Consider the following 25500-nt stretch of genomic DNA (forward strand, 5'->3'; position numbering starts at 1 on the left):
TCAGCACCCTAAAAAAAACCCACGATTTTCACACAGGGAGTTGGAGAACCTGCCCTTAAATCCTGAACTTTTCCCCAGATTCCCACCCAAGAGCCAGATTTTGCCGGCAGATGGCGACGGGACTCCTAAAAACATCCCAATAACCCTCCAGCTAAACCAAATCCCAATCCTTGCGGTCTGTCCTTGAGTCTGAGCCTCCCTCTCCTCTGCCAAGCCCAAAATTTGGGCAGGGAACCTCCGGACCTCCCCGCAGGTGGATTTTGGGGGGCTGCTTATCCAAGGTGGAACTGCTGGAGGGGGTCTGGGGGTTGGGCAGTGCTCCATGGGCATTAAATCCTTGGATTTCAGCTCCTTTGGGTGGGATTTGGTGTTTCCCCTGGAGAAGCTGCAGCAGCCTGGGGCTGTTCCTGACCATCTTCTGGGACCTTTCCAGAAGCAGCAGGAGCTGATTTTTCCAGCAGCCAGAGGCTGGCATGGTTGGCTCCATCATTTCCAGCATTCCAGCAGCGTTCCCTGGAATGTTTCCTTCCATCCTGCTGTAAAAAATCCCCGTCCCAGCCATGTCTGACCCCGAGCATCCCAAAAAACCGGGCGGGATCTGTTGGAAATGAGGCAGTGATGGTGGTGTGACACCCAGGGGAGCTCACCTGCTGGGGGACAAACCCCAGGTGTGTCCCTGGGTTATTGTGGGGTCTCAGCACCTCAGGACTGATGTGCAGAGTGGCCGAGACCACCCTTGGGGGGCTCGGGAGTCCTGGAATGTTGCCAGAAGTGTCTGGTGGCTGCACTTTGATCCTGCACGGGAGACGACACCTGTATGAGGATGGGAGGATTTTACTGGGTGAATGGTGAAGGGATAAGTTAGTTAGAGTGAAACACAGGGTTTAGGATTTCTGTACAGGGGGGTCTAAAGAAGTAAGATGGAGGAATTGGGGCGTGTCCTGTCCTTCTTCTTCTTCTTCTTGGCCTCCATCTTCTGTGGTGATGTTGGCACTTTGGGATTGGTTATTACTAAAAGTGCACTGGTTAATAAGGGCAAAAGGTATTGGGGAAAATTGATAAATATTGTATACGTAATTTTGAGTATAAAGATAGGTGACCGCCCCGGGGGCTCTCAGTGTGCTCATGGCTGGCTGCTGTGCAGACTCTGTCGGGCCGAGAGAAAATCTTTTAGATAAACAATTAATAAACACCGAGACCGAGAAAAGATCTGAAGCCTCTTCTCGTCCTTTGAAGCGCGGGCTGTCCAAGGCCACCCCGGGCCTTTCCAGGTCTTTGAAACAGCCGAGAAACCAACAGGTTATCCCAGTCCTGCAGAGGGCACCTGGGACACATCCCAGGGCTGCTCCTGGGTTATCCCAGCCCTAGGACATTCCATGGCTCATCCTGGGTTATCCCAGCCCTGCACAGGCCGCATGGGACACATCCTATGGCTCATCCTGGGCTATCCTAGTCCTGCACAGAGCACCTGGGACACATCCTATGGCTCATCCTGGGTTATCCCAGCCCTGGGACATTACAATGGCTTCTCCCAGGTTATCCCAGCCTGGCACAGAAGACCTGGATCATCCCAGGGCCCCGCCCGGGTAATCCCACAGAGCACCTGGGACACATCCCACAGCTCCTCCTGGGTTATCCCAGCCCTGCACAGAACACTTGGGACATCCCATGGCTCCTTCCAGGTTATCCCAGCCCCTCACATGGCTGCTGGGACATTCCATGGTTCATCCCGGGTCGTCCCAGCCCTGCACAGAGCACATGGGACACATCCCATCGCTCCTCCTGGATTATCCCAGCCCTAGGACATCCCACGGCTCTTCCCAGGTTATCCCAGCCTTGGGACACCCTATGGCTTCTCCTGGCTTATCCCAGCCCTGCAGAGGGCACTTGGGACACATCCCACAGAGCACCCGGGACACAACCCACGGCTTCTCCTGGGTTATCCCAGCCCTGCACAGGCCACATGGGACACTTCCTATGGCTCCTCCCAGGTTATCCCAGTCCTGCACAGAGCACCTGGGACATCCCATGGCTCATCCTGGGTTATCCCAGGCCTGCACAGAACACCTGGGACACATCCTATGGCTCCTCCCGGGTAATACCACAGAGCACCTGGGCCATCCCACGGCTCCTCCCGGGTTATCCCAGTCTGGCACAGAGCACCTGGGACATCCCACGGCTCCCCCTGGGTTATCTCAGCCCGGCACGAGGCACCTGGGCTATCCCAGGGCTCCTGGCCGTGGATCCCGGCTCTCCATGAGGCTCCCGGAGCCGCCCTCGGGCAGGACACTGACCGGGATGCTGAGCCGGCTCCTCCGTGCGGGATGCGGCTCTGTGGGACAGCCAGCCTGGCAGTCTGTGTGATCGTGGCAGTGATCACCTTTTCCCCAGAGAATAATGTCCCCACACAACAGCCAGCGGGATCTGATGGTGAAAGAGCTCCACACAGGGCTGATCCCCCATGGAATGGGCTCCGCTCCCTCCCTTCCTCACCTCCATGGGAACAGGGGCACCGCAGCCCTGCGGGCACAGCTCACATCCCGCCTCCCTGCCGAGCCCTCAGACGCTCCGCGTCCCTGAGGGGTACACCGAGACATGGCGGGGCTGCAGCAGGCGCTGAGGGCAGCCCCTGCGGGCAGAGCGGGGCCCCGCGCCCCAACTGCGCCTCCCGGGGCTGTGCATGAGGGAGGGAAACCGGGAGGGAGCGGGACAAGGAACGGGACCCTCCCTGGCACCTCCGCCTTAGCGCCGACCTCCCCAACATGGCGGCCTTGCCTCCCCGCCTCGCCCAACATGGCGCTGGGACCGTCCCAACATGGCGGCGGGACCATCCAAACATGGCGGCCCCCGCGCTGCGCCGCGAAGAGAAGACTTGACCTTCCCATCATGGCGGCCCCATGATACCACCCCCATGCCCGCCCCGCCACCACGTGATCACAGTGAGGCGGTCCCGCGCCTGCGCAGTGCGCGGCCGGCGCGGCCGGGACAGCGGCGGGAGGGCGGGGAGGGAAGATGGCGGCGCCGGTCGGAGCCGTCACCGGGGCGACGCAGCGGCCCCGCCGCCCGCAGCCCTGAGGGCCCGGCCCGGCTCGGCCCGGCCCGGCGGCAGGTGAGAGCGGCCCCGCGGTGCGGCTTCCCCGGGCGGGACCCTTCCCTGGGGAGCGGGCCGGCGGGACGGGCCCCTCGGGGCGGGACAGGCCTGGTGTGGAGGGGGCCACATTGGAGGGTGAGGGGAGCCCCTGTGGCAGCCCCTCACAGCGTTTTGTGGGTCGCTGCGGAGGGCAGAGCCCACGGGGTGGGTGTAGCCCCTTGGGGAGGGGGAAGCCCCTTCCCATCTCCGGGGTGCGAGGGGAAGGCGGCCCTGGGGATTCCCTCCGGCCGGGGAGAGAGCAAAGCTTCCCCTAAAAAAGCCGTGTTGCCCCCTGAAAAAGCCGTGTTGCCCCTGAAAGCCGTGTTTCCTTCCCAAAAAGCCAAGCTTCCCCCCCCCGAAAGCAGTGTTTGTTCCCCAATATGCCATATGTTTCCTCCCCTAAAATACATGCTTCCCCCAAAAAAGACACTCCCCCAAAAACCTCGCGTTTCCCCAGGAAAGCTACGTGTTCTCCCTAAAAGCCACGATTCCCTAGAAAACCTCGTGTTTTCCCCAAAAAGACAGGTTTCTCTCCTAAGATCTTTATTTTCCTCCCGAAAAGCCATGTCTTCCTTTCAATGCCATGTTTGCCTCCTTCATGCCATGTTTGCCCCCCAATCTCCATCCTTCCCCCAGAAAAGCCATACTCCCACCCCCCCCCCCCAAAAAAAAAAAAAAAAAAGAAGAAAATAAAAGAGAAGACAAGCCCCTTTTTGCCCCTAAAATCCCTGTTTCCCCAAAATTCAGTGCTGGCACTGGGCAGTGCCAAGGCACAGGCTGGCAGTGCTGGCGGTGGGGGGAAATGGCATTTTTTAGGGTAAATACAGCTTTTATGAGGAGAACATGGCTCTGGAAGGAAACAGCTTCTTTGGGGGGGCAAGTATGGTTTTTAGGGGGGGATCAGCGGCTCTTTAAGGGCTGACATGGCTGGGGGTGTCCCCAAAACCTCAGCTCGCCTTGGGTCGGTGTGAAAACAAAGGTGGGGCTCGGTCCCCGCTCGCTCTGGGCGCGGAGCCGCCTCTCCCCTCGCCGTGTGTCGGTGCCCCGGTTTGGGATGGGGATCGCGGTGTGGGGGCAGCCGAGGTGCCCAGCCCGGCTCTTTGGGGTGTCCTTTGGGGTGTCTCTCGCCGTGGTCTCCGCTCGGGGCTTTGGGAGCGTGGCTGGGATTGATTTGGGTCGGTGTTGTTGTCACGGCGAGGCTGGGCTGGGCTGGGCAGCGCTGCAGGGCTCGGCAGGAGCGATGCATTATCTCATCGTGCCCAGCCTCTCCCGGCTGCTCCGGCCGCCTTTCCCTCTCACTGGGGCCGGGGTGTCTCGCTGTTAATGACCCGAACTCCGGGGAGTGCTCGGAGAGGAACAAAAGGGGGGTCGGGAATGGGAGATAACCCCGGGAATGTCGTTTGTGCTCGGCTGGCTTTAATCACGCCTGGGAGCCGGCTGGGGTCAGCAGCTGGAGCTGTTCCCCGCGGCTGGGAGGGACGGCAATTGCGGGCAATTGCGGGGTGGGAAGGGGCCTTTCCCCACCTGTCCTTGGGGAGCGGAGCCTCCCGGGGCGGTGCCGCGGTGTCCTGACAAAGTGCTTTATATCGCGACATAACCTCGCAGTCTGTCTGGAGAGCAATGCCAGACTGGGAGCTTTCTTCATTCCCACAGCCCTGCGTGTTCCCACCACCGTCTCTCCTTCCTTTTCTTCGTGCTGATGACAGAAAAAGGCTGAAAATGAGGATTTTCCCCTTAGGTTTTGTCCCCCCTGGGCTTGGTGTTCCCTTGGGTGTCACAAGCAGAGAAGAGAGCAAAACCTTGGGCAGAATTCCTGCTGTTCATGGAGCCTAGAAGGGTTTGGGTTGGAAGGGCCTTGCAGACCATCCCTGCTAAGGCAGGGGCACCTTCCCCTCTGCCAGGTCTCTCCAAGCCTTATCCAGCCTGGATGCTTTTCCAGGGCAGGGTGGTGACTGTGTTGTGTTGTTCCATGGGGTTGGACTGGGTACTGCTCTCCTGAAGATGTGTGGGGCAGGGAGGTGCCTGTCTGGTGCTGTTCCCTGCTGTTCTGTGGTTCCTGTCCTGTGTTGTTCCCTGCTGTTCCGTGGTGCCTGTCTGCTGTTGTTCCATGCTGTTCTGTGGTGCCTGTTCCATGCTGTTCTGTGCTGTTCTGTGGTGCCTGTCCTGTGCTGTTCCATGCTGTTCTGTGGTTCCTGTCCTGTGCTGTTCTGTGGTTCCTGTCCTGTGCTGTTCCATGCTGTTCTGTGGTGCCTGTCTGGTGCTGTTCCATGCTGTTCTGTGGTGCCTGCCCTGTGTTGTTCTGTGCTGTTCTGTGGTTCCTGTCCTGTGCTGTCCCATGCTGTTCTGTGGTTCCTGTCCTGTGCTGTCCCATGCTGTTCTGTGTGCCTGCCCTGTGCTGTTCCATGCTGTTCTGTGGTTCCTGCCCTGTGCTGTTCCATGCTGCTGTCCCAGAGCTGTGTGTGGGGCGGTGGCACTGCCACATCCCGTGGTTGTTTTGGCGTGGCAGGGATGTTTGTGTGTGTGGGTTTTTCCTGCCGTGCTCCCCGGAGTGTTCCCTGGCAGGTGACTCCACCCAGGCAGCTCCAGCATTGCTTTTCCAGGTTGGCAGGTGAAGCTGTTGGGTTCAGAAAGACTCCAGACCATTGTTTGACCATTTTCTCTCGTGGGTTTTTACAGGCAGAGTGTACAATTTTTAATTTTAATTGGAGTTTACTCCAGCCTTTATTCCCTGGACTCTGTTTTTCCTGCGTTTGTTTGTGGGAGCAGCCCTGAGGGAAGCTCACCTGCAGGACACGTGCTCCTGCCCTGCCTGGGCTTGGAATGAAGGTGGGGTTGGTTTGTTCCCACTGCTGAACGGGGTGACCTGGGATTGGGGATTGCAGCCACTGCATCAGGCTCCTTCTGCAGGGCTGTTTGCTGCCCAGGAGGGCTGGGATGTGCTCCTGCTCCTGTCCTTCATCCCAGGAAATGGAGTGCGTGGAGTCTGCACATCTGCCAGGAGTGCCAGGTTTGGAGTGGGAGCTCAGGGATGGTGTGGCTGTGGGTTCCCAGTTTGGGGGTGGTGTGGCTGTGCATTCCCAGTTTGGGGATGGTGTGGCTGTGCATTCCCAGTTTGGGGATGGTCTGGCCGTGCATTCCCAGTTTGGGGATGGTGTGGCTGTGGGTTCCCAGTTTGGGGATGGTGTGGCTGTGGGTTCCCAGTTTGGGGATGGTGTGGCTGTGGGTTCCCAGTTTGAGGATGGTGGGGCTGTGCATTCTTAGCTGAGGGATGGTGTGGCTGTGCATTCCCAGTTTGGGGGTGGTCTGGCTGTACATTCCCAGTTAGGGGATGCTCTGGCTGTGGATTTCCAGTTTGGGGATGGTGTGGCTGTACATTCCCAGTTTGGGGATGGTCTGGCTGTACATTCCCAGTTTGGGGATGGTCTGGATGTGCATTCCCAGTTCAGGGCTGCTCTGGCTGTGCATTCCCAGTTTGGAGATGGTCTAGCTGTGGATTTCCAGTTCAGGGATGGTGTGGCTGTGGATTTCCAATTTGGTGATGCTCTGACTATGCATTCCCAGCTCTGGCTGTGCATTCCCAGTTCAGGGCTGCTCTGGCTGTGCATTCCCAGTTTGGTGATGCTCTGACCATGCATTCCCAGCTCTGGCCGTGCATTCCCAGTTTGGTGATGCTCTGAGCATGCATTCCCAGCTCTGGCCGTGCATTCCCAGTTCTGGCTGTGCATTCCCAGTTCCATGGAGTTCTGTTCCCAGGGCTGCAGGAGGTGCTGGCTTTGGGCACAGCTTCCATCCCAGCCCCTTCCCCAGGATGTGAGCGAGGGCTGCTGGAAAAGGCTTCCCACTCCCTGTGTAAACAGAGCTGCGCCTCCAAGGGAAGTGATTCTTCCCTGTGTGTTCCGACAGGGCAGCTTGGCTGGAAAACATCAGTCAGGATTTTCCTAAGGCTGGAGGTGGGAAAGCTGCAGGCTCTGCCTCGGGAAAGGCAGCATCACCTGGAGAGGCTGTGAGGGCTTAGGAAAGGTGTTGGAGCTGGAGGCAGGCTCGGGTTTGGCCCAAATCCAGAGAAAAGCTGGGAAGAGGCCTCTGGGAAGTGCTGGTGTGCTCTAGGGCTGCATCTGCAGGTAGGGACTCCCTGCTGAGAACATTTCTGGGCTGTCCCCAGCAGCATCCAGGCTGTGCTGCCAGGAGCAGCCAGCTCAGCTTGTGATGGGCTTGGGAAATCCAGGTCAGAATTCCTTTTGAACTCGCCTGCCTGGCTGGATCAAAGCAAAGCAGGGGTGACACATCCACGTGAAAAACGTGGCTCGTGTCGAGCAACCTGCAGCAATCAGGGCTCTTCCTGGCAGGGATTTGCTGTTTCAGGAGCTGCTCTGGACTGTGTTCTCTCCCCCATTTCTATGGCAATCTTTAAATATTTATCTTTGCTTGCTGAACTCCCACTGCAACATCCGTGAGTGAGAATCCTCATTTCCCCCGCCATGGGAAACGTGGAGGCACCAGCAATTGGCAATTCCAATGCACTGCATCTCTCCTGGGTTCCAGACTCCTTTGGAAGCATTTCCCTGCCTCTTTTTGTCTTGTACCTGTGCCAGTTTTATCATCATTTGGGGGTTTGGAGGCTTAAGGTGAGTTGGCTGAGCTGCTTTTATTTATTTGGAGCTTCTCTTTCCAGGCCAGTTTGGATGAGGCTTGGAGCAAATCTAGAAGGTGTCCCTGGAATGGGATGAGCTTTAAGGTCCTTTCTGACCTGAACCATTCCATGATTTTGACTCCCATCAGGTTTTAGTGGGCAGATCATCTCTGGTTTGAGGAGTGATTTGAGGGTTTCTGGGTAAAAAGATCTCTGGTTTGAGATTTTCTGGGTATAAAGATCTCGAGTTTGAGGAATGATTTGGGATTTTCTGGGTAAAAAGATTTCTGATTTCAGGAGTGATTTGGGGTTTTCTGCATGAAAAGCAGCTCAGAAATGTCAGGATCTCTCCGTGAAGTCAGGGTGGCTATGGGAAGAGCTGTCCATCCCCAGACTTGTCAGATCAGGGAATCTGGGACACGGATTAATCATTGCAGCTGGGTTTGTGTCACTCTGGAGGGGCTGCAGTGTGATTTATTTGTGCTTTAAAAGAGACTCATGGACCCTTTGGGTGCCGTTATCCTCACGCTGAGCTGCCTTTTATTGTCCTTGGGGCTGAATGCACAGCAGAACCTTTTACCAGCTGCCCAAAACACCTGGAAGGAGAGAGCCCTTGCAGATGTGAGAGCCCTTCCAGATGTGAGAGCCCTTCCAGGTGTGAGAGCCCTTCAGGTGCAGCTCCCTCTGAAGCAGCAGCCCTGTGGAATTCCTGCCACCTTTAATCCCTGCTGCTCTTCCCAGAGCTGCTCTTGGGCCGGGTGTTTCCTCTCCCCATCCCAGCAGCTGCTGGGAATTCCTGAAAGCTCCCACATTTGGGGTTTTTGCAGACACCTTGGGTCTCAAGAGGGGCACAGGGGATGCTGTGATGCTTTGAGATCCCAGGGTTCCACACTGTGTCATGATCAGGGATTTGCCCCATGGTGCTGGTTAATGGTGAGTGTTGTGGTGACAAAGTGACACCTTGGGGAGTTCATTTTGTGGTTGAATGGTAGCAGTGAACTTGAAATTTGCACAATTTCACTGAATTTTTGTTTGCTGATTAACATAATGTGGATCTGACTGCATTTTTTGTTGTCTCTTTCTTAGTATTTGATGTTTAAGCCTCCCTAAACAGCCAGGCTTGAGGTGTGGCACAAAGGGTGGGAGGATGGCTCCTGCTTTCCTCAACATCCAGTGCTTCTGCTTCCCCATGCATTGCCTTTCCCTTTAGCTGAGCAATAAGAAAATCCTGTTCAAAACAAGAACAAATGTTCTTATTTATTCTGCTCAAATCAGTGGAAAGTGCAGCAAACCCTCCTGCAGCCCACTGGGTGGGTCAGACTCATGGAGTCTGTTCCAAATGCAACCCGTGGGTTGTATTTTCTACTCCTGGCTCAGCTGTGCTTGGGGTTTGCCTGGTGCTTGGTGGGTGCAGTTCCCAGCCCCTCACACCTCCCTGTGCTGAGGTTCCCTCTGCATTTAATCCCATTTCTCCCTCCTTTCAAGCCAGGGCTCCAAGGGCATGCAGAGCAATGCTTCCAGTTCTGTAATAACAGGATGGCACTGCCACCACCCTGGGGCTGCTCTGCACCTCAGATCCATCCCTTCCCATCTGCTTCACCCCTCAGAGGTTTCAGGCAATCTCTGTTGCTCATTGCCTGCTGTTTGCTGGGAGCTGGTTGGGATTTTCCCCTCTGAGGTGCTGGTTTGGGGGGAGATGTGGAGGCACAGCTCTGTGAGCAGGGACAGCACCCAGGGAAGGGCTGGGGCTGGCCCAGGGGGGTTTGGGTTTTTGGGTTGGAGATCAGCAAAGGCTTTTCCCCAGAGGGTGCTGGCACTGCCCAGGCTGCCCAGGGAATGGGCACAGCCCTGCCAGAGCTCCAGGACAGGCTGGGATTGTTGGGGTGTCTGTGCAGGGCCAGGGGTTGGGTTTGGTCCCTGTGGGTCCCTTCCAGCTCAGGACATTCCCTGGTTCTGTGCAGTCTGGCTGGAGAGGAGCTCCAGGAGAGCAGTCCCAGCTCCAGTGCCAGGGAATCCCAGGGAGGCTGCAGAGCACCAGGCTCACCCTGGGATGCCTCAAGGTCAGTCCTGTGGTGTTTCCTCTTCCCCAGCCTTTTTTTTTTTTTTTTCCCAGCACTGCTCTTTGCCTACACCAACATCTCACCATGGCCCTTTAGGCTTGGAGGTTCTTCTCTCCATCCCCATTGCACAGCACAGTGAGGGCTCCATAGGCTGCAATTGCAGAGCCTGCTGGGTGTCTGCCCTCCCTAATTCACATTTTCTGCTAAAACAGCACAGCCATGAATTCCAGCAGTGATTTGGGGTTTTCTGGGTAAAAATATCTCTGATTTGAGGTTTTCTGGGTAAAAAGATCTCTGATTTCAGGAGTGATTTGGGATTTTCTGGGTAAAAAGATCTCTGATTTCAGGAGTGATTTAGGATTTTCTGGGTAAAAAGATCTCTGATTTCAGGAGTGATTTGGGATTTTCTGGGTAAAAAGATCTCTGATTTCAGGAGTGATTCGGGATTTTCTGGGTAAAAAGATCTCTGGTTTCAGGAGTGATTTAGGATTTTCTGGGTAAAAAGATCTCTGATTTCAGGAGTGATTTAGGATTTTCTGGGTAAAAAGATCTCTGATTTCAGGAGCGATTTAGGATTTTCTGGGTAAAAAGATCTCTGATTTCAGGAGTGATTTAGGATTTTCTGGGTAAAAAGATCTCTGATGTCAGGAGCGATTTAGGATTTTCTGGGTAAAAAGATCTCTGATTTCAGGAGTGATTTAGGATTTTCTGGGTAAAAAGATCTCTGATTTCAGGAGTGATTTAGGATTTTCTGGGTAAAAAGATCTCTGATTTCAGGAGCGATTTAGGATTTTCTGGGTAAAAAGATCTCTGATTTCAGGAGTGATTTAGGATTTTCTGGGTAAAAAGATCTCTGATGTCAGGAGCGATTTAGGATTTTCTGGGTAAAAAGATCTCTGATTTCAGGAGTGATTTAGGATTTTCTGGGTAAAAAGATCTCTGATTTCAGGAGTGATTTGGGTTTTTCTGGGTAAAAAGATCTCTGATTTCAGGAGTGATTTAGGATTTTCTGGGTAAAAAGATCTCTGATTTCAGGAGTGATTTAGGATTTTCTGGGTAAAAAGATCTCTGATTTCAGGAGTGATTTAGGATTTTCTGGGTAAAAAGATCTCTGATTTCAGGAGCGATTTGGGATTTTCTGGGTAAAAAGATCTCTGATTTCAGGAGTGATTTGGGGTTTTCTGCATGAAAAGCAGCTCAGAAATGTCAGGATCTCTCTGTGAGGTCGGGGTGGCTGTGGGAAGAACTGTCCATCCCCAAACTTCAGCACCTCCATGGGGCTCAAGGAGGTGAAACACTGTTTGTTTTTCAGGAATATCACACTTCCCATCACCTTTTTAGGTTTTGTCAGGGCAGCAAAGGATCCTGGAATGGTTTGGGTGGGAGGGACCTTAAAGCCCACCCAGTGCCACCCTTGCCATGGCAGGGACACCTTCCCTGTCCCAGGCTGCTCCCAGCCCTGCCCAGCCTGGCCTTGGGCACTGCCAGGGATCCTGGGGCAGCCACAGCTGCTCTGGGCACCCTGTGCCAGGGCCTGGGCAGGATTTATCTCATATCCCATGTGAACCTCCTCTCTCTCAGTGGAAGCCATTCCCCTTGTCCTGGTTAAAAGTCCCTTCCCGTGTTTCTGGCAGCTCCCTCTGTTCCCAGCTGCCTGCACAGCCCTGTGAGCTCTGCAAAGCTCTGCTCCCTCAGTCCCCTGCTGCAGAGGCTCTGGTAACCCCAACCTCTTGTGGCTTTTGTTCTTTACCTGCAAATTTGGGTTGGCTGTGGAATGTGGACGGCTGGAATGTTGGAGGCATCGTTTCAGGTTGTGTCTCTGTGGTCAGACCTGGTGTCTGTCTGTGCTGGAAACTCCTTTTGTTCCACCTGAGAGAGGGAAAATACCAAATACCTTCCTTATTGTTTTGAGTGTTTAGCAAACAGATCTGCCTTTAAACCTCCTTTAAAGCCCTGGTGTGATCCAGCCCTGCTCCTGGGCACTGCTCAGGATGGTTCATCCCTGCCTGGGAGCCTCCATCAAAGGGGAATGGCAGGGCTGGGCATGAAGGGGAGCACAGGCAGCTTTGGTGTGAGACACAGCCAGGGGGCACCCCAAAAGCACCATTTGGGGGTGTGTGACACTGCTGTGTCCCAAGAGGGCAGTTTGGGGTGCTCATCCCTGGTGATGCCCATGTGGAGGTGGTGGTGGTGGTGTCCTGGTGTCCTGCTTGCTAACAGGAACATTGCATCAGCCCCAGTGCCCAGTCAGCAGTGTGTCTGAAAGCCCTGGGCATCGATTCCAATCAGACCTTGGCCAGCCAGGCTGCAATAAAATGGGTTTTTTACAGTGTATCTTTCTCTTTTTATGGCTTGAAAGTCAGCAGCCTTGAGCTCAGCTTTGCTTTGGGTGCAAGGTCTGGGGGCTGTTCATGTCTTGTGTGTTTTTGTGGGGAGAGGAAGGTTGTGTTTGGTGAATCTGGGCTGAAGAATAACTTGGTTTATTGCAAAAATAAAATTGTTACACCCCCCAACTCCTCCTTTGCCACTGCCCAGGGCTGGACAGGAGCCAGGTGTGCCCAGGTGGGCAAGAGGGCAATGGCCCCTGGCTGTGGGATGTGGCACTTGGGGACAGGGTTTAGGAGGACAGGGTTTAGGGGGACAGGGTTTAGGAGGACAGGGTTTAGGGGGACATGGTTTAGGGGGACAGGGTTTAGTGGGACAGGGTTTAGGGGGACAGGGTTTAGTGGGGACAGGGTTTAGGGGGACAGGGTTTAGGGGGACAGGGTTTAGGGGGGACAGGGTTTAGGGGGACAGGGTTTAGTGGGGACAGGGTTTAGGGGGACAGGGTTTAGTGGGGACAGGGTTTAGGGGGGACAGGGTTTAGGGGGACAGGGTTTAGGGGGACAGGGTTTAGTGGGGACAGGGTTTAGGGGGACAGGGTTTAGTGGGGACAGGGTTTAGTGGGGACAGGGTTTAGGGGGACAGGGTTTAGTGGGGACAGGGTTTAGTGGGGACATGGTAGTGCTGGGGGAACCATGGACTCAGTGATCCTGTAGGGTTTTTCCAGCCTTCCCAATTCCGTGGTTCTGTGATGGGTGTGTGAGTGCTGCCATGACCATGTCCTGATGGAGAGCCAGAGGCTGGAGCAGGAGCTCCCACAGCAGCAGAGAGCCCTGCCCTTGCCCTGGCTGTGCTTGGCTTCATTTTCCTGAAACTCCATCCTTTGTTCCCACCACAAAACCATCCAACCTGATGTGTTGGACCCCACAACCCTGCCTGGTTGTCCCACCAGAGATTTCCTGGGTTCTGTGCACAGCACTGAGGTGAATCCTGGTTGTTCCCAGCTTCTGGAGGTGCTGGTGGTTTCTGAAGGAGGTTTTGTGTCCAGCCCTCGATGGATTTTGGAATCAAAGCTGACTTTGCTTTCCCTCTCACTGATTCCTGATCCTGCTGCCCCCTCTGCCTGGCTCAGCAGGAGCAGGAAGGCCTCAAGGATCCTGCTCTGGGATCCAGTAGGTTCAGGTGGGATATTGGGATAAATCCTTCCCTGTGTGGGTGGGCAGCCCTGGCACAGGTGCCCAGAGCAGCTCTGGCTGCCCCTGGATCCCTGGCAGTGCCCAAGGCCAGGCTGGACATTGGTGTCACAGACATCTTTTCATTAAAAATCTTTCTTTAAGATTTTTTCCTCCTGAGAAGCTGAGAGGCCTCAGGGACAGAATGTAAGCATTGATTGTCTGCTGCAGGAATGCTCGGGTGCATCTGGGATTGGTCTCATGTAGATGTTTATAATTAATGGCCAATCACAGTCAGCTGGCTCAGATAGAGACTCTGAGACAGCTGCTTTTGTTGTCATTCTTTTATTTTCCATTCTTAGCCAGCCTTCTGAGATGAGAACTTTTCCTTCTATTCTTTTAGTGTAGTTTTAATGTAATATATAGATCATAAAATAATAAATCAGGACTTCTGAACATGGAGTCAACATTCTCATCTCTTCCCTCACCTGCAAACCCCTGTGACCACTGTCACACATTGGGGCTTGGAGCAGTGGGACTGTGGGAGGTGTCCCTGCCCGTGGAACAAGATGAGCTTTAGGTCCCTCCCAACCCAAACCATTCCATAATTCCACAATCCTCAGTGTCCCCAAGTTCCCTGAGACTGGAAAGGGACTGGGAGCATCCTCAGCAAAGGCAGGAGAGCTCCAAACCCCAGGGACAGAGGAGGAGGAGGCCTGACACCCCCATCCTGAGCAGAGCAGGGTAGGAAATGCCATTTCCCTGCTCCCCAGCTGCCTGGGGGCTGCAGGAGCTGCAGGTGGAGGAACTCCAGGGCTCTCCCAGCCAAGGGAGCTCCAGCACTCACCTTTCCTGCAGGACAATGGGGACAATGGGGACAATGGGCATCCCCCACTGCTGCTCTGCAGAGAATGGACTTGAACAAAATAATCCCACAAACCCCTGAAGCAGCCAGTCAGAAAATCAGGAGTGAAGAATGAAGGCATCCAGGATATTTGGGTGTTTTGTTAGCAAAGCCTTTCCTGAGATATCCCCACGTTTTTCATTTGGTTGTTCTGCCTGGGCAGCTGGAACTGGGCATTTCCTGGATGGAAACCCAGAATTGCAGGAGTTTGTTTTTTTTTCAGGCTGGTTTTTCAGGTGAGCAGAATTGGGCTGGATTTAGGTCAGTGGCTGAGTTTTCCTCGTGGTTCCATTCTAAATTCCCTTCATTTGTGCAGATGAACCAGTTTTGGTGACTTTGGGAGGTGTCAGGGCTCGTGGGACTCGGGGAATGCTGTGACATTGTCACAGGCTGTCCTCAGACAATTCTCCACAGCTTCCCAAGAGCTCCTGTGACAACAATTCCCAGGATCTCCCCGTGTGGCTTTGCTCAGCATTCCTGATCAGGAATTCTTGCCAGTAAATCATCCTGAGCAGTTTTAAAGAAATGTTTTTATCCTGTAAAGTTCATCCTCCTACAGCAGATATTGCACCAGGAGGAGCAGCTGCCCTTTTCCGTGGAAAAAAATCTCAATTTTCCAGCCTCAAATGTTTCTGTTTGCTTGCTGAGGGGTTATCCCGGGTTTTGGGGCTTGCAGGGAGTTCGGTTTGCAGATGGAGCAGGATTTGTTTGTTGGAAAAGCTGAGGTGATAAATGGAATTTAGGGCTCGGCAGGGGCCGGCAGAGGGAGTGTGTGAGCCCCAAATCCTCCTCATTTCCTGCTCAATTCAGGGGATTTCAGGAAAAGGGAGCAGCCGATTATTGCACCCGAGCAGCTCCTCTTGTGATGCCAGGGAGATTTTGGCAGGTTTGAAACAAATCCAACCCTTTCAAGGGTAATAATATTGTCCAAAAACATGGAAATTCTCCAAATCCATGCATCCATAACAAGTGGAGGGGTTGGTGCATGGTGGAGATTTTGGATTTTTCATGGCTTTCTGCAGGGATATTTAAGGATTGTCTTTTTTTTTTTTTGGTGTGGAAAGGCAAATACAGAATTCCCAGGAATTGTTTTCAGACTTGTTTTTCATGTGAGCAAAACCAGGCTGGATTTTGGGTCAGTTGAAGTGTTTTCCTTGTGCTTTCATTATAAATTTCCTGCATATTACTTCATATTTCATATTAAGATTTTATTATACTTTGGAGCCATTTACTACTACTACTACTACGACTACTACTACTATTTTTATTTTTATTTTTATTTTTATTTTTATTTTTATTATTTCCCTATATATACCTCAAGAGTGGTGTCATTAAACTCTGCTTCCCCTTTTCCTGTGAACCCCACACCAAAAAGTCCCTCAAACCTCAGCTCCCAGGTTTGAATTCCTCCAATAAATCCAGGATAACTCCCCCACATTTTCATTCTGGGTTTCAGTGCATTCATTTTGTGGGAAAACAGATTCAGCAGGATTTGTTTGTAGGTTGCTGTGCTGTTTGTGCAATAAATCCTGCTGTGTAATGTCACACTGCTGCTTATTTTTGAACTGAAACCTTGGAATAAAACAAGCAGGAATCTGGAATAGCCAAGGATCAGCTAGGAGGAATTCCTGAGATCTTGGTGCCTTTTTATTACAGAAATACCAACCAAAATTCACCTGCAGTGGTGCAGGTGCAGGACAATGGGCAGCAGTAAAAATGATTTAATTTGGATTTTTTTCCTGAAGTCCCTGAACCCACAGTTCTAACAGGCAAAACCATCACAGGGAGGAAATGGTGGAATTTTCAACCTTGCAGGATGGAATTTAGGAATCTTTTCTTTTCCTGGGTGACTTGTGTGAAAGAAAAACAAAAAAAAGAGCCCTTGGAGCTGCCTGTTTTGCAGGGATAAGGAACATCCATGGTGCCAGTGTTCCCGAGGTCTCACTCTGCACACACAGGATGTTGCTCATCCCACAGCTTCCCAGAGGCTGTATTTTCTTTTTTTTGGACTAAAATCTGCCTTTTTCCCTCATTGTTGAGCTTGCCCAGCAGTTGGTTTCCAAAAGGATCAGTTGCAGCTGCTGCAGGTTGGGGAGGACTGGAAATGTTGTTTTATTTCATGGTGTTTATCCCAGTCCTGAATCCTGTTGTTCCCACAGACCTGTCACTCCCTCTGCTGCTCTCATAAAACATCATTCTTCTCCTTGGAAATAATGCTGGATTTTCCTCTTTTCACCCCAGAAAAGCTCTCAGGCCTTCTTTTAGAGCAAAAGCAGGATCAGGGAAAGCTGCAGTGAAGTCCTTGATGGCACAGCTGGGGAGACAAACACAAAAATACTGAAAATGTGGAAAGAATCCTTCCCATAGATACAAGATTTTTTTTTAAAGGAAAAATGAACCATTTTTGTCTGCTGGAAGAGGATTTTTATTTGAACCGGGGCAGACAATCAGCCAGAAGTGTGGCTGTCCCCAGAGTGTCCCCTGGAGATGCTGGCACACAGAAAAAGCCATTCCAAAGTATGAGGAAGAGTCTGGAGCAGGTTGGAGACAGCTGCTGCCTTCCACCCCCAAATTACCACCAGGGCTCCTGATTGCCAGGTGCAATGAAATAATGAAATAATGAAATAATGAAATAATGAAATCCCTCTCTCCTGGCAGCCCCAGCCTTGGGCCAGCTGGACTGGGTCCTCTCACACACCTGGAATCCTTTTCCTTTCCTTTTCCTTTCCTTTTCTTTTCCTTTTCTTTTCCTTTCCTTTTCCTTTCCTTTTCCTTTCCTTTTCCTTTCCTTTTCCTTTCCTTTTCCTTTCCTTTTCCTTTCCTTTTCCTTTCCTTTTCCTTTCCTTTTCCTTTCCTTTTCCTTTCCTTTCCTTTCCTTTCCTTTCCTTTCCTTTCCTTTCCTTTCCTTTCCTTTCCTTTCCTTTCCTTTCCTTTCCTTTCCTTTCCTTTCCTTTCCTTTCCTTTCCTTTCCTTTCCTTTCCTTTCCTTTCCTTTCCTTTCCTTTCCTTTCCTTTCCTTTCCTTTCCTTTCCTTTCCTTTCCTTTCCTTTCCTTTCCTTTCCTTTCCTTTTCCTTTTCCTTTCCTTTTCCTTTCCTCTCCTTTCCCAAACCTTTCCTTTCCTTTCCCTTCCCAAACCTTCCCTTTCCCTTCCTAAACCTTCCCTTCCCAAACCTTTCCTTTCCTTTTCCTTTTCCTTTCCTTTCCAAACCTTTCCTTCCCAAACCTTTCCAAACCTTTCCTTCCCAAACCTTTCCTTTCCTTCCCAAACCTTCCCTTCCCTTTTTTCTTTCCTTTCCTTTTTCCTTTCCTTTTTCCTTTCCTTTTTCCTTTCCTTCCTGGTGGGAGCAGCAGCTCCTCCTTGGAGGGAGCATTCCCTGTGTTCCTGGTGGAAATGAGCATTCCCAGTGTCTGCAGTGACTCAGGATCAGTGCTCAGCCTCTCATTGCCATTCACCAGCTTGCCCTTGGAGGATTTTTTTCCATCAAATCCATAAAAAGAGGAGGGAAAAGGGCAGGTCAAAAACCCTGCAGGTTCAAGCACTTCCTGAAGCAGTTGTGGAGAGGAGGAGGCAGCTCAGGAGAGAGCCACCAGTGCCACCCAGGCCTGAGCTTTGGGACCAGGAGAGGGCCCTGCAGGTAGGAAAAGCTCCTTGGAGCAGGAGGGGATTTGCAGGAGCAGCTTTGGAGCAGTGCTTCAACCCCGTGGGGGTTATTTTTTATATAATTAATATATATTTATTTGAATATTCCTCAGCTGTTTGTTCCAGATAATTACTTCAGGAATAAACAGGAGGTTCTTAACTAATTTCAGGAGGGGAGGGAGGGGAAATGGAAGTGCTCTGGAAGGAGGAAAAGGATTATGGAATGTTTTGGCAGCTCTCAGGAAAGGGCAGGGAGATTCCATCGGCGCTGCCCTTCCAGCGCTTCCTGGAGCAGCTGCCACTCCTTGCTCCAGTCCAGGCTGATCCCTGAGCACCCCAAAATCCTTCCCAGTGCTGGGATAGACAGGCATTTCTGTGGGAGCAGCAGGGCTCTGGGGTGCAGAATATCATGGAGTGTTTAGGGGGTGTGTCAGTGTTTTCAGGGCTCAATCCGATCCCGGAGTTAATTGGGTTGCAGCCACTTTGGGATGAGACACAACTGCTTAAATCTCTTGGTTGCAGCTTTTTGAGTGCTCAGAGATTCATTTTAGCCCAGGTACAAAGTGGAGCCATTGTGGTGCAAGCAGAGAGCACCTGGAGAGGGAGGATGAGGGAGAGAGCTCCTCTTGCATCACCCAAAAATGCAGGAACACTCAGTTCTGCTTCTGGAATAACCAGTAAAACTCCAGGTGTGGGACTTTCCCTCATGGATCTGCTGAATAACTGGCAGCAGGAGCTGCTGGGATGCTTTAGCTCATTCTTGCCAGCTGCCTGGGTTCTTTTCCCTTTTTCTGTATTGGAGCAGGGTTTTAGGACAGGGCTTTGCTTTACATTCCAGGGTTGGTTATTCCCAGCCCGCCCTTCCAAACAAAATCCACATCCATGGGAGGTCAAGCTTGGAGGGTTATTTTGGCAATGAGCTGCCTTTTGGGAGCTGGGTTTATTGCTGGCCTTGTTTTCTTCCAGAAAAAGAACACGGCGTGGGTGTGAAAACTCTGAGGATGGTTATTCCTTCTGTTCAAACATTTAGGAAACAAGGATTTACCAAAGGAGATGCTTTGGAATATTTATAATATTACCAAGTGGCTTGGGAAGAGCAGACAAAACTCAGTGGAGCTTCTCCATCCTCAGATATGCTATTTGGGGCTCCTCCCACTGTTCTAAAGATGATTTTTGGTGTTTTGTGCCTGGGATCAGCCTGCTGTGTTGGGTTATTCCTGAGCCTGCTCCAGAGGATCCAAATTGGGATTTACTAGCTGGAAAACACCTCTTTCTGGTGGGTGTGCATTCCTGCACTTCCCATTACCCTCTCCAGCAGCATTTGGACATTATTTAGAGCACAAATAAAAGTTGTTGGGATCACACAAGGTCCTGACAGCCCCCTGGTCCATCACCACTGTCCCCGGGTCAGAAGTAAAAACTCCTGCTCAGGGTTCTGGCAGGGCTTGAGGATGTGAAACCTCTGACTCCTGGGGAGCTGCTCTGTGATCCCAGGCTGGGAGGGAGGGAGGGACAGATCCTCCTGTCCTTCTGTATCCTGGGCAGGAGCACAGCCCCATTCCAGCCTGGAGCATGGAGCATGGCTCAGTCCCATCCTGGGCACAGCCCCATCCTGGGCACAGCCCCATCCTGGGCACAGCCCCATCCTGGGCAGGGGCACAGCCCCATCCTGAGCACAGCCCCATCCTGGGCAGGGGCACAGCCCCATTCCAGCCTGGAGCATGGAGCATGGCTCAATCCCATCCTGGGCACAGCCCTGTCCTGGGCAGGAGCACAGCCCCATCCTGGGCACAGCCCCATCCTGGGCAGGGGCACAGCCCCATCCTGGGCACAGCCCCATCCTGGGCACAGCCCCATCTGGGCACAGCCCCATCCTGGGCAGGGGCACAGCCCCATCCTGGGCACAGCCCCATCCTGGGCACAGCCCCATCTGGGCACAGTCCCATCCTGGGCAGGGGCACAGCCCCGTCCTGGGCACAACCCCGTCCTGGGCACAGCCCCATCCTGGGCAGGGGCACAGCCCCGTCCTGGGCACAGCCCCATCTGGGCACAGCCCCATCCTGGGCAGGGGCACAGCCCCGTCCTGGGCACAGCCCCATCCTGGGCAGGAGCACAGCCCCATTCCAGCCTGGAGCATGGAGCATGGCTCAATCCCATCCTGGGCACAGCCCCATCCTGGGCACAGCCCCATCCTGGGCAGGAGCACAGCCCCATCCTGGGCACAGCCCTATCCTGGGCAGGAGCACAACCCCATTCCAGCCTGGAGCACTGGCATGCTGTGTCAGGATGGAAACCAGCACAGGCACTTCCCAGCCACAGATGCCTTTGCTTGGAAAAGGCCCAACCCTCCATTCTTTCATATTTTTTAGCACAACTCCACTTTTGCTTTCCCTCAGTCCCTGGGAGCTCGTGCCTGTTCTGTGTGAGGCAGGTTCCTGGCAGCAGCAGCAGCAGTGCCCCTGTCACAGATTTTGGGTTCCAGCCTTTGTCACAGACAACTTTTATGGAAAATCCTTTCCTTAGGATTTTTTCTCCTGAGAAGCTGAGAGGCCTCAGGAACAAAATGTAAACAATGGTTATCTGCTGCTGTGGAATGCAACAGGTGCATCTGGGATTGGCCCATGTTGGTTTGTTTGTAATTAATGGCCAATCAGAGTGAGCTGGCTCAGGCTCTCGGTCCGAGCCACAAACCTTTGTTATCATTCTTTCCTATTCTATCCTTAGCCAGCCTGCTGATGAAACCTTTTCTTCTATTCTTTTAGTATAATTTTAATGTAATATATATAATAAAACAATAAATCAAGCCTTCTGAAACATGGAGTCAGATCCTCATCCCTTCCCCACTCCCAAGAACCCCCGTGAACACCAGCACAAGCCTCCCCTGCACAACAGTGACTCCAGCTGGGATTTCTGACATGGGAAACGTGCTGGGTTCTGCTGTGGTTCCTCCCACAGATTGACAGCCCTGTGCATTTCCCAAAGCTGCTTCCTCAGGGAACCTGACAGTGCTGGGGACTGCTGCTGTCGCCTGTCACTTTCCTGGGCATGAATTGGTTGCCATGGAAAGCTTTCCCACTCTGTGTCTCCACCACCTGCCATTCCCACGGCATGGGAAAACCCTGGATTATAACAGCAGCTCAGGTTATTCCTGAGAAATAAACCTCGTTTATAAATCAGTCAATGTCCCAAGGTGATGTGGTGTAACATGGGGTTTGTTACCAGGGTATTTCTGTATCAGGGTATTTCTGTATCAGGGTGTTTCTGTGTCAGGGTGTTTCTGTATCAGGGTATTTATCCTGCTAGGTAACCCAAGTTAAACCCTGACATCAATAACTTCAATTCCTTCCAGCCAGATTTCCTGGGATAGTTAGGATTTGGAAAAAATAATGATAATATTCTTATACTGGAGGATGTTAGGGAAAAGCTGTCTTGGTTTGCTTCCTGGCCTGCTGCCGGTTGGGTTTCTCCTGTGGACTGTGTGGATTTGTCTCCAATAATCCTGGTCAGTCCAGAGCTGGGGGAAGGCTGGGCAGCCTCTGCTTTGTGAGCTTGGGAGGAACCCAAAGAATAGGGAGCTTGCCCTGGTTTGGGTCCTTTCCTCATGCTAGGAAAGGATAAAAAGGGAATTTCTGGAAAAGAAAGCCCCATGTCATCCCCAGGAGCTGGTACTGTGGTTTGGGTTAAGGATCCAGGAGCAATGAGGGAGCTGCTGCTCCCTTGGTCTCCACTCAGCCACCTTGGAAGGGAAAAGTGCTGCTGCTGTGCTCAGGACAGGCTGTTTGTCTGGATTTGCATGGATTTAACCTCACACAGGGCCAGCTGCCCAAACTGGACACAGCCACTCGTTAAGGTGGATTTATTTCATGACACTTTTCTGTCATCGAGGTGTCACCTTACACTGGGGATGGTGGGAATAGCTGGAGATACAACTCTGCTCTCCCAGCCTTCCATCAGCAATAAATCCTGGGGGGATTGGCTTTCCTCACCTCCTGCCAGCCAGGGCTGTGTGCAGGTATTTCACAAATAAAGGGAAAAGGGTGCTGAAAAGGAGGCAGGGCATTTCCCCCCCCAAAGGAGCTGTTTGGGGTAAAACAGCCTGGCTGGCAGAACAGGTTCCACAGGGACTGTAAATGTCCTGTGATCCTGTCTCAGCTCGGGTGAGGTTCCCCAGGGATCCTTTCCCCATCCCAGCTGGGCAGGGCAGGGCAGGGCGATGTCTCCTCCTGCCCAGCGAGGGAGCAGCAGCTCCAGGGTTTGGCTTTGGCTCTCTGCTCCCCACTGCAGGCAGCAGCAGGGTGGGGAGGGATGGAGTGACCTGGGAAAGCCCTTCCTAAACCCTCAGCTGCTGCAAAACTGCAAAACCACGTCCTGCACTCAGTGATTGGTGTCCCAGAGCCCTTTGGTGTGGCACACAGCTCTCAGTGTGCTCCTGGTGCTCTGTGTTCTCAGGTTTGGTTGTTAATTGCTGCCCCAGATGTGCAGGATGTCTCTGTTTCTGTCTCTTTTTCAACCCATGCAATAGAAGAACGAGTCCTGGACTCTTCATTTTTTGGTCTTGAGGTTGTTTATTAATTCTTATCTATAAAATTTTCTTTCTGCCCAGCTGAGATCTGCTGTGTTGTCCTTTTATACTACAAACTACGTAGAACATATTTACACTTAATTCCCAATACCCATCACCTGTGTTAGTGCACTTCTACTCTAAACCAATCCCAAAGTGCCAACATCACTGCAGAAAATGGAGAGCAAGAAGAAGAAGAAAGGCTGGACATGCCCAGATTCCTCCATCTTGTCCCCATAACCCCCATACCAAAAATCCTAAAATCTACATTTTCACCCTGTGATCATTTTATTGTCATACTATTCGAACCTGTGTGACTTTCATGTCCTCATACAAAATTGGCAACTTGCTGCAGGGGTCACAATCAAATCCCCAGGTGTTCTGGGCAGCATGCCAGGGTCTCTGAGCCCCCTGATGGGGTCCTTGGAAACTCTGGACACCCAGAGGGATGCACTGAGTTCTGACACGTGTGACCTCCCTGTTGTCCCTTGTGGCAGCTGTGACGTGGGATGCCATGGCCAGCTCCTCAGACAGTGACCATGCCTGTTCCTGGAGCTCCCTGTGACCTCCCTGTTGTCCCTTTGGCAGCTGTGACGTGGGATGCCATGGCCAGCTCCTCGGACAGTGACCATGACTGTTCCTGGAGCTCCCTGTGACCTCCCTGTTGTCCCCTTTTGGCAGCTGTGACGTGGGATGCCATGGCCAGCTCCTCAGACAGTGACCATGACTGTTCCTGGTGCTCCCTGTGACCTGCCTGTTGTCCCCTTGGCAGCTGTGACGTGGGATGCCATGGCCAGCTCCTCGGACAGTGACGATGACGGGTTCATGGCCGTGGATGCAGAGGAGGCCGCCGTGGAAGGGACGATGGAGCAGGAGGAAGAGCCCCACGCCGAGCTGGAGGTGGAGGAGCCCAGGCCCAGCTCCAGATCGATGCTGGAGCTGCCAGAAGAGTTTTGGAATACATCCTGTCCTTCCTCTCTCCCTACCAGGAGCACAAAACCGCCGCCCTTGTCTGCAAACAGTGGTATCGACTGATCAAAGGTACAAGTGATGGCAGCAGTTTCTCTGGTTGTGGGGTTTGGAACCCAGCTCTCTTTTACCTCTTCCTCTTGTTTTATCCTCAAACTCTGAAATCTGACTTCTGTGAAACCCCAGAGAAGCCCTAGCAGCCATGGGGTCCCCTGGCTTTGCTCAAAGCAGGCCTGGAGCTGTGCAGAATTGAACCCCTCAGCATAGAAAACCCAGAAAGGCCATGAATTCCCATGCTGGAAGTGTCCAAGGCCAGACTGGACATGGCTTGGAGTGCCCTGCTATAGTGGAAGGTCCCACCTTAGCAGGGGTTGGAGCTGGATGAGCTTTGAGGTCCCTTCCAGCCCAAACTAAACCAAAGCCCAAGCCCCAGGACAGAGCAGCTCCTCTGCTGCCTCTGAGTGCTCCCAGTGCTGCACTGGTGATCTTGGATTGCAGCCTCCTCCCCAGAGCCCCTGCCAGTGTCCCATGGCTGATGGGGTTTTAATTGCACTTCATTGCCTCTTGCTCAGTAATTAACATTCCCAAAGCTGCTGCTTCCAACAGCCCTGGCTCTGCTTCTTACAGCTCTGCTGGAGATAAGTGCAGAATAAAATCTGCATGAGTAGAGATGTGCATGTTCCAGCTTCCTGGAAGAGTAGCCCAGAGACACAGATCCTTCCTTTGCCTCTGCACACTCATTCCAGAGGCCTTGGGGGGGTATTTTAATGCTGGAAAAGTATGATACAGCAAAATAAGGAGGGAAAATTTGGACAAAGATACAAGCAGAACCTTCTGCTTCATTTTATTTTAATACACTGGGTGATTTCTGGTACCATTCTGTTGGGTGCACACTTTAATCATGAGCTTCATTTAAAAGCAAGGAGTTTCAGAGGAGAGCAGTTCAGTCCTAGGAAATGGGACAGGTTGCTGCACAAGGGGAACATGCTCCTTCTGGAAAACAGGAGTGGTTGTCAGGTGAGGAATGCCCTTAGCAGATTGTGAGGTGATGGCTCATTTATGGATTTCTCCTCATCTGAAAGATCCCAGGCATTTCCACCCTGCCCAGAGCTGAACAGGCTGGGGGTTAAAAACCACAGCTACCCCACAGCCCAGGGCCCTCCAAAATCCCCTTTTTTTGTGCATCCTTTTGAGGCAGCAGCTGCCTCCGGCCCTGGGGAAGGGCCTTTCCCAAGTGCTGCAGCTCCCAGTGGCTGCTTGGCTGTTTCCTGGATGGCCTGCAAGGGATGCAGCTGGGATGGACAAACAGCTGGGAGTCACCCCAGAGGGATGTGGGAAACATCCCTGGAGCCCAGGGGTGGGCACAGCCTGGCTTTGGGCTGTGTCACCTCTCAGGGACGGGTGGTGCAGGGCAGCTGGGCCCTTCTGGGGCAGTTTCCAGCCAAGGAAAGCTCTGGAGCCACCACCTGTGAGCTGTGCCCAGGGAGGTCACTTGAGGTAAACAATTGATTCGTGTTCTCCTGGTTCATTTTTCCTGTTTGCCAGGATACATCTGCTGTGCACTCCTGGAGCTCACATTGCCTTTCCCGTGTGACTCTCAGGGATCAGCTCCTCAAGGACCCCAGGCTTTATATTTTATTTTAAAAACCCCTTCCTGCTTTGTATCCCGGAGTGGGATTTCTTGCTGGGGGTGTTCCTGGCACAGGGCTTGGGGAAAAAACTCTTGGCAGGTTGTGGCATCCTCAGTGCAGGTGCCACCAAGTGTCTGCTGAGCTGCTGCTGCTGCCAGAAACCTTCTCCAGACCCTTTTGTCTCCTCATGGAGCAGCCTCTGGCCCATTCCAGAATTAGTGGCAGCCTTGCAGCATCCCTGCTGATTTTTATCACTGATTTCTTTCAGATCCCTGGCCAGTAGCTGCATTCACACTCTCACAAGTTGATTATTGCACTGAGGCTCCTCAAGAGAAGGGAGCTGCCCCTTGGGGTGTGCTGAGGGAACAGGGTGCAGCACAGAGGGCTGAGCACAAGCTCCCCACAGCACCCCAGTGCTTCCTTCCTTTCCAAGGGCTCTGCTTCCCGACTGGAGCTGCCAGGATGTCGTGACCTGGCCGGT

At 52.7% G+C, this 25500-nt stretch overlaps 1 protein-coding gene across 1 annotated transcript in view; it reads left to right on the forward strand.

Moving 5' to 3' along the window:
- Positions 1-3059: 3059 nt before the first annotated feature.
- The window catches only part of FBXO42 (F-box protein 42), a 57236-nt gene continuing 34795 nt past the window's right edge, over positions 3060-25500 (forward strand). Inside the window, 3 exon segments of the mRNA XM_058039128.1 lie at positions 3060-3109; positions 23192-23368; positions 23371-23460. Coding sequence (XP_057895111.1) covers positions 23209-23368; positions 23371-23460 — 250 coding nt within the window. The 5' untranslated portion in view covers positions 3060-3109; positions 23192-23208.

The sequence above is a fragment of the Melospiza georgiana genome, chromosome 22 (assembly GCF_028018845.1).
Source record: "Melospiza georgiana isolate bMelGeo1 chromosome 22, bMelGeo1.pri, whole genome shotgun sequence".
Classification (NCBI taxonomy): domain Eukaryota; kingdom Metazoa; phylum Chordata; class Aves; order Passeriformes; family Passerellidae; genus Melospiza; species Melospiza georgiana.